At 45.1% G+C, this 18,566-nt stretch overlaps 1 protein-coding gene across 1 annotated transcript; it reads left to right on the forward strand.

The window, feature by feature from the left end:
* The first annotated feature begins 609 nt into the window (after positions 1 to 609).
* SLC25A33 (solute carrier family 25 member 33) lies at positions 610 to 18,106 on the forward strand. Its single transcript, XM_068158346.1, has 7 exons — positions 610 to 719; positions 8,916 to 9,095; positions 12,578 to 12,655; positions 14,194 to 14,294; positions 15,235 to 15,301; positions 16,583 to 16,866; positions 17,526 to 18,106. The coding sequence occupies exons 1-7, from the start codon at positions 670 to 672 to the stop codon at positions 17,726 to 17,728; spliced, it is 963 nt and encodes a 320-aa protein (XP_068014447.1). The 5' UTR covers positions 610 to 669; the 3' UTR covers positions 17,729 to 18,106.
* The last annotated feature ends 460 nt before the right edge of the window (positions 18,107 to 18,566 follow it).

The following is an 18,566-nucleotide window of genomic DNA, read 5'->3' on the forward strand; positions in this document are numbered from 1 at the left end:
TGATAGACCTGCAACGGTTACCAGCTCTCTTCTGAGTAATTTCCTCTTAATTTTCATGATCTGGTGAGGCTACACTTTAGAGAAAACTTCACTCATCTCCTCTTATCCTATCACTGGTTATCTGGGAGAACACCAGATTCACTCCAACCTTCTTTTAGGGCATTATAGGAATGAGAAGGTCACCCCTCAGACTCCTTTTCTCTAAGCTGCTGAACAACCCCAGTTCCCTCACCTACTCCTCATAAGACCTCTGGATTCGCTCCAGCCCCTCAATATCCTTCTTGTAGGGAGGAGCCCAAAGCACCAGTAGAGTGGCACAATTACCTCCCCACTCCTGCTGGCCACGCTACAACTGGCACAGACTAGGCTGCAGTTCTGGCTCAGGCTGCAGACTCGCACCCACACACAACCCCCCCCCCCCCCCGCCTGAACCCCGCGTTCTGCCCCTTCCAGCACCCCGACTGTCTCCCCGCAGTCCCAGCCCCGCGTCCTCCCCCGGGCTCCGGCCAGGCGAGGGCGCCGCTGTTGCCGTGACGTCACGCGCGGCACGCTGGCGTCACGTGCGCGCCGCGGCCCAGGCTCCGCCCCCTGCTGCCGCTGGCGGAGCGCAGCCGAGCTCCGCGTCCAGCCCCAGCCTGAGCCGGCGGCAGCAGCAGCAGCGGCAGCGCCATGGCGGGCGGCCCGCAGGAGAACACGCTGCTGCACCTCTTCGCCGGGGGGTGAGTGCGGCCAAGGGCAGGGCCGGGTGCGGGGCGACGGCCGCCGGGAGAGGCCCAGCGGAGAGGGACGCGGCGGTGCCTGTCGGGGTGCCCGGCTGATGCCGCGGGCGAGGGGTGGGCTGGCGGCGGCCTTGCCCCCCGATGCGGCCGGTTGGCAGCGGGGAAACGGGCGGTGGGCCCCGAGCACAAGCCGCGTCTTTCCCACCGCCTCTCTCGCAAACCTGCGTGCCCTCTGGCCACCCGCTCCGGTGGCAGGCTGCTGTCCCTGACTGAGCACCGGAGACGAGACGAGTGGTGCTGCCGGAATTAGCAAATCCATCCCCAGCAGGCTGAGCAGGAAGGGTCTGAAACGATCATGGTGTGACTGGAGGTCAGCTAGCTGGGCTGCTGTGACATTTAGCTATATATCATTTACACATCTTAGAGAGGCTGTGGCATCCATCCCTGCTAAATGAAACACATTAACTCCAGCCCTCCCATGTGGTTCCTGCTCAGCAGGCTTTAACTGAAGGATGGCATCCCAAAAGCGTGGTCCAGCCAGCAGGCTTGGGGGTGTTTATGGATTTCGATTGATTTTGTAAAAAGGACATATTTGCACAATACTTGAGTAAGCTCCGCGTAGGTGACAATAGCTCTAAATAGCAGGTGTTGTGTAACTGCCTGAGCCATATAATTACACTGGCAAGCAAGTACTGCAAAATGGGGGAAGGAATGGGTGGGAAGAGATGGCCCTGGTGCTTCTGAGTAAGTGACCTGCCATGCCACATCGTTAAGTTCTTGCAAGGGGTTGGAACATTCTTGGTTTTCCTTGTGTTAAAATCTTCCAGTAACAATATCACCCACTCCAGCCCCCAAACCCTCCCTGAAAGCCTCCTTAATTAACTTATTGCAGCAATTTTAAGTAGCAGTCCAGTAAGACCATTTTATGGTGTAAAATAAAAATAATTTAAAAGAAATCATCTATTATGCAGTTAGTCAGTGCTGCTGTATGCACTTCTGCTCTTAGGAGAAATCTTCTTTTATTTAAGCTCTTTTTATTGGCTTAAACTGTCTAAGTAGTAGAATATTCTGTAGTGCTTGTCAGCTGGCAATAGTTAGGAAGCCATCTGTTGTTGGTTTAAATCTGTTTAATAGCAGACTATTGTTTCTACTGTTGCTAAATCAGAGACTACAGTGTCCTCTGACATGTCCCTGGAGAAGTAGATTCATTTAATACAATATTAAACCAAACAAACCCCTCTTCTGCTGGCTTGCCTATTGTGTGTTGGTTTAAGTCCTCTCTTTCCCCTGCCTCCTCTGCTTGCATCAGAGCAGTACCTGGAGCATGTGACTGAAACTGGACCTGAATGTACACAGGCAACTTCCGTGGATAGTCACAGCGTCTCCCCAGAACTCCAGGTGTCCTCAAGTAACTCATCAGCCTATAAATAAACAGGAATTTTTAAGCCATCAGTGTTTTAACCTAGTACTGGATGATCAGTGTCTTCCTTCCCTTCTTAATGTACCCTCTGCCCTCCCTGAGGATCCTAATAAACATTTTTTGCTGCTGACCTAGAAGTCACCGTGTCCTATGTGGAAAGAATGAAGTCCTGACTACTCTGGTGTAATAAGATTGATCTCTTTCCAAAACAGGGATGAAAATACAGCACAAAGAGATGGTCTTTTAGGGCATGCTTTTAAATGTTCACTGCTGGACCTGGGTTTTGTTCTGCATATCTTGTTTGTAAAACACACAGATTGTACCCTCCTTTGTCTTGCTGTGATGTTACACAAAGGAAAGCGAGACAGCAAATTTAGCTGTCTGGTGCACCAGCCAATGCTAAATTGTTTGGTCCACCACACCCTCACCCACCATCCAAGCACTGTATTTCAGAGTGGTGTCCTCTTCAAGCCCTAAACTTCCATGTGCTGTGTGTGAACATACCTACTAATGCTCTTGTCTCTTCTTTTCGAGGGAGAAATGCAGACTTCTTAGGGCTTGCTGGGGTTTGAACATTAGTTCTGAACTTGCCCAAGCTATCAAAGCACCTTTCTCAACATGTAAGAAATGTAGTAGGAAACACATGATGTATTCAGAGGGATGCTGGACCAGCCAGCTGTTAGTCAACCTGGAAATCTAAATCATAGCAGATAAAAGGCTTTGTGCTGTGTCTGCCTTATGCCTTTTGATTTTTGGCAGTAGTAGTGGTAGAGGATGCCTGCTCCATGAAATCTGATGGAGCTCAGCTGGGATAGTATTGTACTACATCTATTACATTATTGAAGGAAATAGAAATAGTTGCTAATGTGTTAGCTTTTGAGTAATAGTCTCTGCTGAGATCCTTCCTCAGACCTTCAAATACCTTTACCTTTGCACTTTCAGAGAACTCCATTGTAATGAATGTGACACAGCTGCTTGCAGAACCAAGACCTTGGATCAAGCTACCCCTCCAGCAGAACAAAGTCAAATTGGAAGTTCAGGATACTCTTAAGTTGTAGGAGATGCTAACCTTTGTTCAGTTAAAGTGGGGTTTGCAGACAAAGCAAGGAGCAGCCCATTCACTTGAAACGATTTTGATAGAGACATTATTGGTGTATGAAGGGTTCCTGTGAAGGTGATGATGAGCTCTGGCGTCAGCTTAAGGTGTAATACAGTGTCCTTACGTGTGCACAGAGATGGCAGGCCAGCTTCAGAGACTGAGTGATCACCTCCACTCAAGTATTAGAAAGTGTTTTGCAGTTGTTGAAAGAGATGACTTCCTATTAGCTGATTTATTACAGACTGACTCTTTGGATTCCTTTTGGTTCTGTTAGTTCCTTTTAAGGATTCAGTAGTAACAGCAAACCAAAGGGTCTTGGCATTTTGATGGGAAGATGACTCTGAGAGCAAGGAAGATTGTCAGAAGAAGCAAAGAGAATGAGGCCTGAGTTGTACAACAGCTGTGAGCATGTTTACAAGTCCTGGTTCCTGCTTCCCTGCTGGTCAGGACAGTTGTTTGTTTTGTTTGGGAAAAACTGGTCTAGGCTGCAGCAGAGGTTGCTCCATGCTGTCTTTCCAGATGGAGTAACACTGTTTACTACAGACATTTCCTAAGAAATTTATTTGGAGGTTGCAGTGCCCTTCATCAGTCTGGCAAAGCAAAGTGTTAAGAATATAGCTCAGTGATTAAATCTAGGACAGCTGAAGTAAGCCCCACTCTTAATTAAGATTCTTGGCATCTCTATCAATTGTGCTAGTGGGTGCTGAGAGTTCATTTCAAATGCAAGGCCTTGGTGTGTTGGGGGTGGACTTGGTAAAGATAGAAACTGGCAGCAAGAGGAAAAACTGGATGTTGAGATTTGCATCCTTGGCATGCTTTATAAACTGTTTTCTTTTTATGGAAGTAAGCACTTTTTCTGCAGCTGCTACTGAATGGTGTGTTACAACTCTCCACAAACACACAGCCCCTTTCATATTCTCACACCCAGATATCACAGAGCTCTGTGTTTTGCTGCTGTAAGAGCAACACGTGCCTGGCCCATCAGGTAAGGCTGAAGTACAAACACTTTTTCTGGCAGTAAGTGACGGACCAGAGGTGACAGATTGTTGGGTGTCACATGTGGAAGAGATTCTTGCATCCATGTTACCTGCAGAGCTGGGAACATCTTGTTATCTGCTTGCCATGTGACCTGGTGAAGAATCTCTGCCAGAGTGTTTTGTTTCTAGGGAAAGGCATTTAACAAGTCTAAGTGCCGGGTGCTGCACTTTGGCCACAGCAATCCCAGGCAGAGCTACAGGCTGGGGTCAGAGTGGCTGGAGAGCTCCCAAACAGAGAGGGTCCTGGGGGTGCTGATTGACAGCCGCCTGAACATGAGCCAGCAGTGTGCCCAGGTGGCCAAGAAGGCCAATGGCATCCTGGCCTGCATTAGGAATAGTGTGGCCAGCAGGGGCAGGGAAGTCATTGTGCCCCTGTACTCTGCATTGGTTAGGCCACACCTTGAGTCCAGTTCTGGGCCCCTCAGTTTAAGAAGGACATTGAAACACTTGAACGTGTCCAGAGAAGGGCAACAAGGCTGGGGAGAGGCCTTGAGCACAGCCCTGTGAGGAGAGGCTGAGGGAGCTTAGATTGTTTAGCCTGGAGAAGAGGAGGCTCAGGGGTGACCTCATTGTCCTCTACAACTACCTGAAAGGTGGTTGTAGCCAGGAGGGGGTTGGTCTCTTCTCCTAGGCAACCAGCACCAGAACAAGGGGACACAGTCTCAAGCTGCGCCAGGGGAGGTTTAGACTCGAGGTGAGGAGGAAGTTCTTCACTGAGTGAGCCATTAGCCATTGGGATGTGCTGCCCAGGGAGGTGGTGGAGTCACCGTCCCTGGAGGTGTTCAAGGGAGGGTTGGACGTAGCACTTGGTGCCATGCTCTAGTCATGAGGTCTGTGTTGATAGGTTGGACTCGATGCTCCTCGAGGTCTCTTCCAACCTTAGTGATACTGTGATACTGTGACGTTTGTATCTTTTGCCTAAGAAGAGGTTTAGACCTTGCTTTGGGATCTTTGCAGTAACACTGTGTAGCGTCTCTGAAACTCTGATTCTGCATTGATCTGGCAGAAAAAAAGAAGCCCTGAGTCAAACCAGTCTGGAGGCTTGGAGGTTTTGCCTTGATTGCAGCATAAGATTTTTTTTCAAAGGAGATTTGTCTGCCTGCATATCCCTGAATCTTTTGGGGCTGTTGGCTGTTGATACAGCTGAGCAAAGCTGGTTGTTGCTCCTTTCTTCCCAGAAGCAGGCACTGGAACGCTTGAGGAATACAAAGTGTTTCTTTCCTGCACAGCATGTTATTTTTCAGCTGTCTTTCTAGGGAACAGAATACCAGCATGCATAGAATTCCCATGTGGAGGAAAATCAGCTCCTCTGCAAAAACCTGCCCAATACATCAAAGTCCTTACTTGAACTATCTGCTGTGTGTTTTTATTTGGGACATAATGTCCACGCCCTGTTGACATTCTGACAATTGCTGTTAGATAATGCAGGTTTGGTTAAATGCCACACTGACAACAGAAACTCTGAGCTGTTAAAACTGCTGATGCAGGTATTAACTCTGTGTTGAATAGCAGGATTAGAGGTGCATTAGCAGAAGTGCTTCAGCATTGAAGGCTGCATTAATTAACTGGATGATCAGATTTAAAAGGTTGAAAGGCAAGGAGTGGGCTAGGAAAGCAAGAAGACAGATAATGCAGGAGGGAATCAGCCAGAGTGGCTAAAAAACTGAATGTCAGGATGTGACTCTGAACTGGGCAGCTGCTAGATCAGAAACAGCAAATGGAGTTTGATTGTTCTGAGTTTGAGTTGTTGCTGTGGAAGTATTGTTTTAATGTTCATAAATGTGAAATAAATGAGTGAAGACAGAGTACACAGCAGTGGAACGTTGGTAGATATGTGAATTGGGAATTAAGGCAATCAAATTCTCTTCATTGAGTTCCCACAGACTTACAATTTCTCTTGAGTATGTTGATTAGTCAAGTGTTGATTATGCATACTCATGTCTGTATTAGATACACACAGTAGGAGAGGTGGCAGTGGGGATCTGTGAGATCCTTGAGAGTTCCTGCTCAGAGTTACAAGTGTGAGGTGTGGGAACTGGAAAGTTTTTGCTGGAGAACCCATTTCTGTCATCTTGTTTTTTCCCCCCTTAAGATCTCATTTCAGAGAAATGTGAGCTATGTGAGATGCAGCTGACAAAACAGAGAAGGATCAACCAAAGCAATGTCCTCCAGAGTAGTATTGACACAAGAGAAGGCTGTTGTCCAGTACACAAAATAATCAGTAGCCTGATAAGGTCTCTGTGAACACTCATATTTGAGCCAAGTGACACAGTTTCAGCTGCTATCTATCTAGTTCCATGGATAATTTTGTGGCTCTGTTGAACAGGCAAAGAGTAAGGAGTTTTAAAGTGATGAAGGCAAAGCTCTTTCTTGTACTGTCACTTTGGATGTATGGCTTGTCTCTAGTTTAGTTTTTGCCCCTTTCAGCAGGGAAGAGGAAGCAGCAAGAACCTAGAGGAGAAAATATTGAAGCATGCTGTTACATCATATTGCCAGACTCAGTGAAAACACAGCTGCTTCTCTTGGATGCATCTAGCTCTGAAAGGCATGGTGCTTGGGAGCATGTACTTGAACAGCATCTTGCAGAAACGCAGTGAGGAAGCTGTATTCCCCAGCCATGTGGTCTGGCATGTCCTGAACTTTACAAAGAACCTTAATTTTTGTGGTTGCACAGGCAGGGTGGCCAGGCTGCTGATGCAAGCACTGGGACTTCAGGGCTTTGGTGAGGAAAGGTTGCTGTTTGATAGGAGACATAATCTTTCAGCAAGCAAGATAAGCTGTAGTGCATAAAGCATTTATAAACTAGTGTGTATCTACAGCTTGGACATTTCTGCTGTCCTTTAGTTGCCCTTTTCCTTGTGTTTAAACAAAGATTCTCCTAGTAAAATAGTCCCATGTACAGATGAGGCTTTAGGAAACGGGCACTAATACCTTTATTAATGTCCTTTTATGGATCTCTGTTCCTGAATTAGTGCATGCAAAGATCTTATGACTCCAGCAAGAAATGTGTTTGGGATTTCTTTATGTGCAAGGCAAAGGATAGGATTATTTTATTTATTTTTTTAATTCATTTCCTGTTCAGGCAAAACAACTAAAGTTAACAATTCCATGTTAACATCAGGGAGAGTTCTTTACCCCTGGTGTTTTCTAAGGAAAATCACACACAGGCTCTTGAAGGAATCACATGCTTTGAGCTTTGTGTAAACAAAGATTATAGCTCCTAATCAGTAGGTTCAGTTGTAGTAAAAACCCTTGGAAATAACCCTGAAATCTTTAGTTGCATCTAAGTCTATCTCCCAACGTGTCTGATTAATAAAATAGAGGTATATTATCTTTTAGCCACCCTTAGCAGTATGCTTAATTGTGAAGGTTGGCAGAAGGGACCTTCAATTACCAAAGGAGAACTGCAGCAGAGACAAAGAGTTTGACCAGTCACTTTCCTGATCACTGATTAAAATGGACAGTAGGACTGTTTAGCCTGGAGAAGAGGAGGCTCAGGGGAGACCTTCTTGCTCTCTCCAACTCCCTGAAGGGAAGTTGTAGCCAGGAGGGGGTTGATCTCTTCACCCAAGCAACCAGCACCAGAACAAGAGGACACAGTCTCAAGCTGTGCCAGGGGAAGTTTAGGCTCCAGGTGAGGAGAAAGTTTTTCACAGAGAGAGTTGTTAGCCATTGGAATGTGCTGCCCAGGGAGGTGGTGGGGTCCCCATCCCTGGAGGTGTTCAAGAGGGGATTGGATGTGGCACTTGGTGCCATGGTTTAGTAGTCATGAGGTCTTGGATGACAGGTTGGACTTGATGATCTTTGAGGTCTTTTCCAACCTTATTGATTCTATGACTCATACACCTTTTATTCTTGTCCCAGTATGCCTTTTCTGAGGCACAGTCTGTCTATTAAGATTGGTATATGCCTATTACAGGATCATTTATTTCTTCTTTCTCTCTGTGCATACACACACACACACACGGATCTCTGTATTGTTGCCAGAGTATGGGAATCCTGTTCTGCCTCTCTGTTCTATTAGTTTTCCCACCCTCCCTCTCATCCTTGCAGCTTTCTCCTCTCCATTCCTTCCCAAAAGGTAGTATCTGTTGTTTTTCAGATGACTTCACTTAGTGTAGTTTTGATATTTGCTACTTGTGTAGGCAGCTGCTTTAATCATAAGTACTGAAATGGGGAAGAATGATATTGTTTTAATCCTTGGTGTCCTAATCCCCAGGGACTTGGTCTCATCTGCCAGCTTCCTGCTTCCCATAAGAAAATCCATCCAAGGGTATGTCTGTTTGGGGACAACAACCTCTGAAACATGGATGCCTCTGAAGTTTTCATAGGCAGAATTCCAAGTCCTGGCAGAACATGGGACCAGCAGGAATCAGTCAGGGACTTTCTTGTTAGTGCTGGGTATCATCTGGGTGTTACCAAGCTCATCATTGTAATGGTTTCTCGACCTTCTCTCTCCCAGGGCTTGGGAACAGTCTTCACTGCCTACTGCCCAAACTGCCCTGATTCCTAAGAATTTGTGCACAATGTGGAGCAAGTAGAGACAGTTCTTCTAGTTGTATTTTACACTGTGCTGTGATGTGACACATCTCTGCAGCTCTGTTTTCCTGACCCTGTCTTCTGTTCAAACTGTTTCACAGATGCGGAGGAACAGTTGGTGCCATCTTCACCTGTCCCTTGGAGGTAATAAAGACCAGGCTCCAGTCTTCAAAGCTAGCCTTCCGGACTGTCTACTACCCACAGGTCCAGCTGGGGACCATCAGTGGGGAAGGAATGGTCAGGCCAACATCTGTATCACCTGGGCTCTTCAGTGTTCTCAAGTGAGTACTCCTCTTGACATTTGGTGTTGCCTGACATCAGTGATTTGACTTTCAGTTCCTCTAGACTTGCACTGGGAGGATCCATGTTATTTGGCTTCTGACTTCGCCAGTAGAAAGATAAACTCTTCTTCTAAAAGCTAAAGGAGAGTTCTAAAAACTCTTCTTCTAGATATTCAGGACTCTTGAGTGTTCCTTTGCACTGCCACAGAAATGCATTTCCACCACTTGGAAACTTTCCCAAGGGAATTGATTTGAGTGAGTGTCTGGAGGTGTTATTTTTAAATTGCCTCCTCACATTTAGGCTTTTTGGTCGTTCTGACTTCCTAGGGATCAATGCACAGGATTGCAGAGTAAACTCCTGATAGGCCTTAGCTTGTGGGAGCTATCACAGGCACTTTGTCCACACTGAGAAGTGTCATCTTTGCCTCCTGTTGGGAATAGTCATGTTTACTGTCTCCTTTGAGCGCTGCAACAGGGAATCCTTCCTAGCTGGGGCCAAGTCCTGGCAAATGATTGCAGGACTGAAAATGCCATGTCCACTCTTTCTTTTTCCTGAAGCCATTCCCAGTTTGTTTGAGAAGCAAGCAGAGATACCTCTTGCTGCCTGTGTGCTTTCCTTGTTTGAGGGAGGGCAGTTTAGTTCTCTTGAAGTGCTCTCTCTTTGGAGCATCACATGTACGTGACAGCCTGTAGACTTCACCTCAACAGACCAGCATTTTAATGAGGTTTCTGACTCTCTGCACTTGCCCCTCATCTGTCTTTGAAGCTGGCCCTGCTTTGAGCATGTGTCTGGACCATATGACTTCTGGAATGATCTACTTCCATCTATTTTAAGTTATCTTTGTCTGCACTCATGTACTTTTTGCAAAAGCAATATCACTGGGATATCTAATGAGGGATTGGAAGGTTTTGTCTTTTCCTCAGCTGTAGCTGACTTCATGAGCTCTCCTCTCTTTGCTATTAGATGTTGCCTTTGCCAATTATTACCATGCATCAAGCCTATCTACACCTGTATTATTTCTGAGCTCTGATGAAAGCCTTCAGTTGATGCTCCAGCTGTTCCTTTTCCAGATGTGCTTTCATAAAGAAGAGGGCATGTGAAATCATCTGGATTACAACTGCTAAATAATCTTACCAGCAACTCTGAAGTCCAGACCTCTTCTGTATTTCACATCTTATGGTTCAGACCTCATGCAAAACGATTGAGTTGATTTGGATCATTGGGCAGCCCAGGGGGATGCAGAAAAGTTCTGTTTGGAGCAGGTAGCAGAAATGCCAAAGAAAATAACAACTAGCAAAGCAAGTTGAATGGTTTTATGTAAGGCCAACACGCTTGGCAGATTGCCTGGGGAGAAGCTGCACAGTTATATAACAGTACAGTGCTAATTCAAATTCTCTGCAGAGCTATCTGGTTAGAGTCATTCTGGGACCTGAGTTTCTCTATTGTAAACAGTGCTGCTTTCCCCTGCCAGACATTTCTTTGTCTACTCAGAGGTGAGGCTAGAGCAATTCGTGACTGAGAATGGGAGGCAGTGCCAGTTGCCTGTGATTTAATCTTCTTTCCCTTGCTGTCTTTTCACCTTGCATCATTGGGCTTCAGGCAGGTGAAGCTAGAGGAAGTGAAAACTTCAATGCACAAGGCATCCTCATGGCCCATCCTTTTCTGGGGTTGCCTTTAGTTTTTTAGGGAGAGAGGAAGTAGTTTAAAATTGGCTCGATCATTTCACATCTTTCTGAAGCTTGTTAAATTGGTGAGTATGAGCTTCATTTCATTTCACTTTGGGAATTGCTCAGCTGCATGTATCACCAAGGTTTTGACTTGCTTATTTTAGAGTCTTGAGAAGTGAGAGCAAAATATTTACGCTGTCATTCTCTTGCAAGCAGCATCTAGAGAGAACAGTCAATCCTGTGGATTAAGACCTTTCTGATAAAATACAAATGGATGAAGAAAGAATTGAACTTAGGTGTCTTGCTTTTACTCTTCAGTCCCTTTCTCAGTCCTGGACATGCATGCCTTGCCAAACTGGACGTGATTTGGGGTGGCTGAAGAAGCAGCAGCCATTAGAGCTATGCATATAAAACTGCTCTGCAAGAGTTAAAGGTGTTGAGTATGAAAGCCCATTAACTGCTGGAAATAGAGAGAAAGCAGGTGCTGAGGAGGGCAGGTTAGGCCTGCTGCTGAATAGGAAGCATTCCAGAAGGACAGGCTGTTTTTGTCTAATCCATTTAAGAGTCTGATGAGTCACCCCAGCTGGAATCTGCAGTCGTGACTGTTAAGTGACAAAGAACAAGTAGCTGGTGAATCTGTCTCCTTGGAGACAACCCATCCATGGAGTTTACACAGAAAGTTCAGCTCTGCTGCAGAAAAAGTGTTTCAGAACCTCCTAGATCATCTTCTGTCTAATAAGCTTGGGTTTGGAATCTGTGAGGAGCATTCTCAACAGGACTAATGACCTAGAAAACAGGTCCTGAAGACTGGCAGTTCCAGCAGGTGTGTGGGAGCCCAGTGTGATCTGGAGTTTTCACATGGTGAGTTCAGTTCAGAGGGCTGCTCTCTAGCAGATTGTGCAATGAAATGTTGGTGATTACTGGACTGAAGGTGGCTTTTGCTGGTAAATACTTGGCTGGTGTTTGGCAGTTGGTTTAGTTCTTGTAAATACAGTGTGCTGTTAGTGCAAGCAATTTGTAAGATAAGTCTTTTCTAATGAGGCACTTAGGCAAGGTGTTGTACAGAGCTTGGCAGCTGCTGGAGAAGCTGTCCAAACAGTTTATCTTCAGAGAAGTCCTAGCCCAGCATGCCTTCTAAGGTGTGAAGGGAATGGTTGGAAATGGCTTTGGAAACCTGGGCTGTAGTGACTGCAGAAAGCATCATTTGGTGCTTCTCATGCTTTAGGCCTGAGCGTGGAGTCCAGCCCTGACAGGGACTTGCAGCAGTACCCTGTAGCTGGAGTTCACTTGGGAAAGATGATGTGAACTCTTCTGAATGCCTTCAAGACCAGATAACCCTGAACCTCCTGCAGAGGCAGCTTGTAGCACACTTGCCACATTCAGCTTTCACTCTGGGGAAATCCCACAGCACTAGGTAACTGTGAAAAGGAACAGGAGTTCTTTGTACAGGTTTCCACACAGGAAGCAAACTCCTTAATTGCTTAGATACAAGGGATGCCAGAAGATTTCTTTGTTCATCAGAGTCACGTGTCACTGACTTCTCCATGAACCTTCAATTCCTGACAGCTTTCAAAGAATGGAAATTGGAGCCTTGTGTCATCTGACACGCTGCAGTGCCCTGAAGTTTTAAGGAGTAGCAGCTTGTGTTCAGTCATGTGTAATTCTGATTTTCAACTCTGTTATGTGGCTTGAAAGCTTAACAACTTCACAGCTAGTACTCAGTGGTTTTGTACAGTTATTTTGGCTGTCTGACAAAGAAATGTAGCTCTTAACCCCAATACTATGTTTTTCCCCCCAACCTCTTTGTTTTTAAGGTCAATTCTGGAAAAAGAAGGACCAAGGTCACTCTTTCGGGGGCTGGGTCCAAACCTGGTTGGAGTTGCACCATCAAGGTAAATAGTTAAACTATTGCTAAAATACACATTTAAGGTACCCACCCCAATGCTGCAGTGCATTCATGATTCAAAATACTAGGTCATGAAGTTATGCCCTCTGGAAACTGAGCTTTGTGCATGTGTGCTGCAGAGTTTACATACTGAGAAATGCCTCTAAAACTGTGTTTTACACTTGTATGACACTGAGAAGGTGCAGATTAAATAAGGCACTTAAATTCCAAGTCAGTTCAAGGGCCACTTACCATGTGCTTGAGGAAACAAGAGAAAGCAGGGCAGAAGAATCTGTAGGATTAATACTTGCATTTTTCTAACATGATCTGCTGCTTCCCTGTGAATACTGAGGTGCTTGCAAACCAATGAGTAGGAGCTAGGTGTAGAGGAGTATCTAGCTGGTCCTTGATGCCCTAAATTCTGCACACAAAGAACTGCAGCGCAGAAGGAAGGAATAGCTTTGCTGCCACATAACCCTGGAGGTTCATGTGTGTCCCCCTTTTTGTCTGTAAACAGCAGCAACAAAAATAGCCACAAATTTTGTTGGTACTTGGAAGTCCAGGCACCTGAATGGTTTCTGCCTGTACCTGTGACTGTCTTCTTGGCAGGGCTGAAGATCTTTGTGCCTAGTAAATGTTAAAACTTGTTAGCAGTTGGGAAATTGGCAGATGTTCTCTGCCTGAAACTGGACCAGCTCTGGCCTCTTGCCTGGTAGATAGGATGTCCCCCCTGGAAGTGGGGAATCCTCTTTTTGTGCAGGCAATCTCTGCAGCAGAGATCTGAATCCAAGGTTGCCTGCAACTCACAGTATCACTAAGGTTGGAAGAGACCTCATCGAGTCCAACCTGTCACCACAGACCTCATGACTAGACCATGGCACCAAGTGCCACATCCAATCCCCTCTTGAACACCTCCTCACTCACGCTCTCTTGCATGTTCCTTCATGTTCTTCCATAAGAGCGCAAAATCTCAAAGCGTAGCCACTTTTCCAGCAGTTCACATCATGGAGCTGTGATCTGAACATGCTTGGTTCAGACAGCCTCTTACTTACCACACTGACTGTTCCATGTCAGCTGAGCTTCCTCTGTTCTTATGCATTATGTAGGAATTTGAGGTGTTTATAACTTCTTCATTTCAGTCCAGGATTAAGTGTTTAAAGCATGAGGTGCTACTCATGCAGTCACAGTGCTGAACAAATACACAGAAAACATAGGCTGCAGGTGAGATGGTGACAGTGGGCTTAGTGCCAGAGCTGGTGGAGGTACCAGTCTAACTAGCTTTGTCTGCAAGATCATGTTGGCTGTGAAAGTTAAATATTCTACCTTGTGCATGTCAAGTTGAATTGTGGCACTGTGGCATAAAGGGAGGAAAAAACCAAGCAGCTCAACTCTGTGTTCCTGGAGGTGGAATAGTCATGAGGAGGCCACTTTGGAGCCACTTTGGAGGGCAAGGAGAAGAATAGTAATGTGTCTAATTTGACATTGTGTGTATTACATCCCTTTTCTTCTTTTTTTTTCCCTTCCTTTTTTGTCTCCTTCCCACAGGGCTGTCTACTTTGCCTGCTACTCTAGAGCCAAGGAGCAATTTAATGGCATTTTTGTGCCCAACAGCAACATTGTGCACGTTTGTTCTGCAGGTTCTGCAGGTAGGTTTTTGTAATTCAGCTTTAATTTGGTCTGCAGCAATACCCCAGTGTCCAGCCCCTCACTGAGAGCTGGCAGTACCTGCAGTGGTATCTGTGGTTCTGAGATGCCCCTTAATTTGTTGAAGTATTTATTCCAAGCTGTTGTTGCTATGAAACATTCTGAAAGTGGAGCATTGTGAAGATGTGCACTTAGTTTGAGGTTGTAAACACCAGTGAACTGGAGGTTGCCAGCTCCTAACTTAAATGGTCTACAGAGGAATTTCCCTGTTCAACACTTTGAACACCACCTAGATTGTTGCTTGCTAATTTGGGGTGAAGTGTTTTCCAACTGCAATGCTGTGAATGCCTCAGAATGCAAGGGAAAAATACACCAGCAAACTTCTGATACTGTTTTAGCCAGGATTGGTTTAGGACGTTGGATTTATCTTACCAGGATGGGGGAAAACAGTTTGTTTTTGTAGGAAAAATACTGTAGAAGAGCTCCCCTAGTTCAGGCATCGGTCACCAGAGAGATCATTAAAACTAATCCTTTCCACACCAACCCATTAATTGGATTCTGTTAATGAGGTGGCTCAATGGCACCACCTAGAGCCTTGGGGAAAAGATTGAGCTGCATGTTCTCCCCACGGCTTGCCTTTCATCTGGTCTTTTAAAACCCAGTCCATAAGTCAAGTGCCTTGTCTACAGCAGTCCTTAGGAACATGAAGGACATATGAAAACAGATGTGGAAAATAAGAATCCTTTAAGAAATTTCAAGGCCCTTGTTATTGTTTCCTGAAGTTTACCATAAGATGGTTCTCTGGCAAGAGAAGTTATGAGCTGCAAACCTATATGCCTCTTAGAACTATCTCACTGCACAGTAGATAAAGTCCATGTCTGCCATGCCTATACACTGGCCTGGATTCAGCTGCATGGTAGGGTTACCTTTCTCTTTTTTCAGCCTTTATCACAAATTCCCTGATGAACCCTATATGGATGGTGAAAACCAGAATGCAACTGGAACGAAAGTAAGTAACCGATTGAGGGAGATTGGATGGCACTGAGTAGTTAAGGGAGCCTCAGAAAACTCAGCTTTCATTGGATTACTCATGGCTCTTTGAACTTTGATAGATCTTGCCCAGGTGTCTTCCTGAGTCTCAATTCCACCTTTCAAGTCACTATGCTTCTGCCTGGTCAGACTAAAGCTTGAGGTTCTATGTGTCCCACTCCAGTTTGACACACAGTTACTATAGAGAAGGATGTGGAAGTTGCCTTGAGTGCTGAGTGAGGTTCACTTTCTGGTTTCACTGCAAATCTTAAGTGAGATTTGGCATAGTATTATTTTTCTCTGATTCTTGGCTTACAGAACCCTCTAGTTCAGGGGTTGATGTTGAGGGTAAATACATCAAGGACTGAAATGTTTTGATACAGCAGTAAGAGAGGCTATGGAAAGGTGAGAAGAGCTCCTGTTGGAGGCTGGCCATGATGTTGCATTGTGTCCTATTTGTTGACCTCACTTGTACTGATCCTAGATGTTACAGGTGTGTTACTGCAGCAGACTAAGGTTACTGGTGCACAGCCAGGGAGGGTGTGGTTTTATAAAACATTCTGGAGGCAATAGCAATCTGTTGCAGAGGTTTAATGTTCTTCTGCCTCTTTCAGCATTGTATTACTGTTAACCATGCCCAAAGACAAGAGAAGGAGTTTGGCAGTAAGACCTTTTAGCTGAGTGATTCACAGCCCTTGATGGGTATCAAAGCAATCATGGACTCAGCTAATAATGTGACTGCTTAGAATGGAAATTCCTTCCTGCAAGGACATGTTAGGTCAGATAAGAAGGATTCTTTAAGACACCACAACTTATACATTATTTATAAGATTTAATTCCAGCACTTCACAGGGTGGCACCTTTGAACTGAGTGCTGCCTCTTAAAATGAAGGATCTTTTCTCATGGAGCAGACCTCTGTCTCCTGGCCTGCTGAAGAAGGGTTTAAGTTAATTACTAGCTTGAAATGAACACAAAGCAGTGTCTCTTCAGTACTTACTGTCTTTTAAAGCTTTGGTGTGAACTGTGGCAGATAGAACCTGAGATGGAAAAATTATTCTGAGTGTGTATTAGTGAGTTATCAAAGCCACATGTGCACTCTCGCCATGATAGTCCTGCTCCGTGCAGCTTTCCTAGGAGAACTTTGGAGTAAAACTTTGCACAGAACCATTTCTGTGGTTATAAGAGCTATTAAAAGCCATGAGGGTTTTTTAATATTCTCTTTCTGAGCTAATTGTATGCTCTGTTCTCTTTGTTTTTTAGAGTCAGGGGTTCAAAACCGATGAATGCTTTGCAGTGTGCTAGATATGTTTACCAGACAGAAGGGATCCGTGGCTTCTATAGGGGCCTGACTGCCTCCTATGCTGGGATTTCCGAGACCATTATCTGCTTTGCTATTTATGAAAGCTTAAAAAAACATTTAAAAGAAGTCCAGCTGCCCCCTTCTGCTCCTAATGGGACTGAAAGAAACTCGACAAACTTCTTCGGACTGATGTTTGCTGCTGCTGTTTCCAAGGGCTGTGCCTCTTGCATTGCTTATCCACATGGTATGTTACCTCTTCCATTTATGACTGCAGTACAACAGTTGTTGTCTGTAATCCAAGACTAATGATGGGGTTTAGGGCTGTAAAATTTGTAGCTGTGTGAATGGCCAAATGCCTGTTACTGTGGCACATGCATATGCTTTGGCATAGGAAGGATCCCACCATTCCTAGTTAGCCATGTGGTTGGTGACTGGAGCTTCCTAGGCTAACAGTTACTCAACAAACACCAACAAGAAACTGAATGCCTGATGCTTCTGTTCTCATTAGCCTCACCTAGCTCACAACCTTTGGGAGTCTGTGATTAAGTGGTGGGAAGCACTTGTGGGCTGAGCACTGTTACTCTTTTGGGCAGATGTGAATGTTATCATAGTCACATAGAAAGAGCAGTATTGATTATGTGAGCATCAATGAAGCATTTAGTTCTGTAGTAGCTTGAATGAGCAAATGATCCATTTATTCCACATGAAAGGGAATCTTTAACTTTGCTTCTTGCCTGAAGGACAATGTGTACAGGATTCTATGGCTGAAAGTCCTGGCAGGCAGTTGGTGCAGGAAGGTTTTGCTGTCCCTGGGGTTTGCATACTCTTACCTTGTAACGGTGCCTTTCTCCATGGGAAGGTTTCAGCCTTGGTAACTCTGGGCTCTGCTTTCCTTTCCTGCAGAGGTGATACGGACACGGCTGCGAGAAGAAGGCACCAAGTACAAGGCTTTCATTCAGACGGCACGGCTGGTGGCACGTGAAGAGGGCTACCTTGCCTTCTATAGAGGACTCTTTGCCCAGCTCATCCGGCAGATACCAAACACAGCCATTGTGTTGTCCACCTATGAGTTAATTGTCTATCTGTTGGAAGACCACACAAAGTAGCAGAGCCAAGACTTCTGTTACAGACTGTAGACCAATTCATTCTTTGAACAAATAGTCCTTTAAGAGACTGATACAGGTGACAGTGATGATGGAAAAAACACGAGCCTGTGACCACCTGCTGGATATTTCCTTTTGGATTCATGCTTTTTGAAAGGTCTTGAGTCATTAATGTTAATAATTATAACTTCTTCTTTTTTTTAACTTAATGATAATTAAACTGTTACTAAATTAAATGACACTATTTAATTTAAGTATATGTTTGTCCTTTTCCTTAAGCACAGCCATATGTGGTCAAGGAATGTACCTCATCCTATCAACTGATCTCTTGGACTGATGTTCATTAAAACTATTAAAACAGGAGAAGAACTGGTTTGGAAATGTGAGACTTGTCTTCTTACTACTGTAGTCATGTCATATTTTTTTTAGCACTGTAATAACCCTATGCCCAGATAACTTTGGGAGTTCTGGTTTATTCAAGGGCCCATCATTCACTGCTGTGTGAACATCTTGGAGTGTTGCAAGCAGGACAGTCTTAGAATATGTTTCTCTGTTCTGATGTTACCAAATACGCACCCCAGAATCTCTTGGAGAAAGCACTGAATTGCTGGAATGTGATTGAGGGAGGCTTTTAGCAAAAGTTTAATTACAGTACTCTGTGCATTTAGGAGAGATGCTTAGGCCTAGTGTCTGTGACCAGATCTGTCATGACTCTGCTTTTAGACTTTGCTTTTGTGAAGGACTGAGAGTTTAAGACAGTCAGTGGTTGGACCTGGCTGCCCTGCAGAAATTCCCTGGGATGCAATAACTTGGCTGTGCATCCTGATCTGAGGATGCATAG

The sequence above is a fragment of the Melanerpes formicivorus genome, unplaced genomic scaffold (assembly GCF_026170545.1).
Source record: "Melanerpes formicivorus ecotype bairdi unplaced genomic scaffold, bMelFor1.0.p_v2 SCAF_39, whole genome shotgun sequence".
Lineage (NCBI taxonomy): Eukaryota > Metazoa > Chordata > Aves > Piciformes > Picidae > Melanerpes > Melanerpes formicivorus.

Bases quoted from the DNA above. Each gene is read 5' to 3' on its own strand.
- SLC25A33 (XM_068158346.1), top strand. From the start codon at position 670: ATGGCGGGCGGCCCGCAGGAGAACACGCTGCTGCACCTCTTCGCCGGG. The intron at 14,295-15,234 runs GTAGGTTTTTGT...CTCTTTTTTCAG, and splicing joins TTGTTCTGCAGGTTCTGCAG to CCTTTATCACAAATTCCCTG. The intron at 16,867-17,525 runs GTATGTTACCTC...CCTTTCCTGCAG, and splicing joins TTGCATTGCTTATCCACATG to AGGTGATACGGACACGGCTG.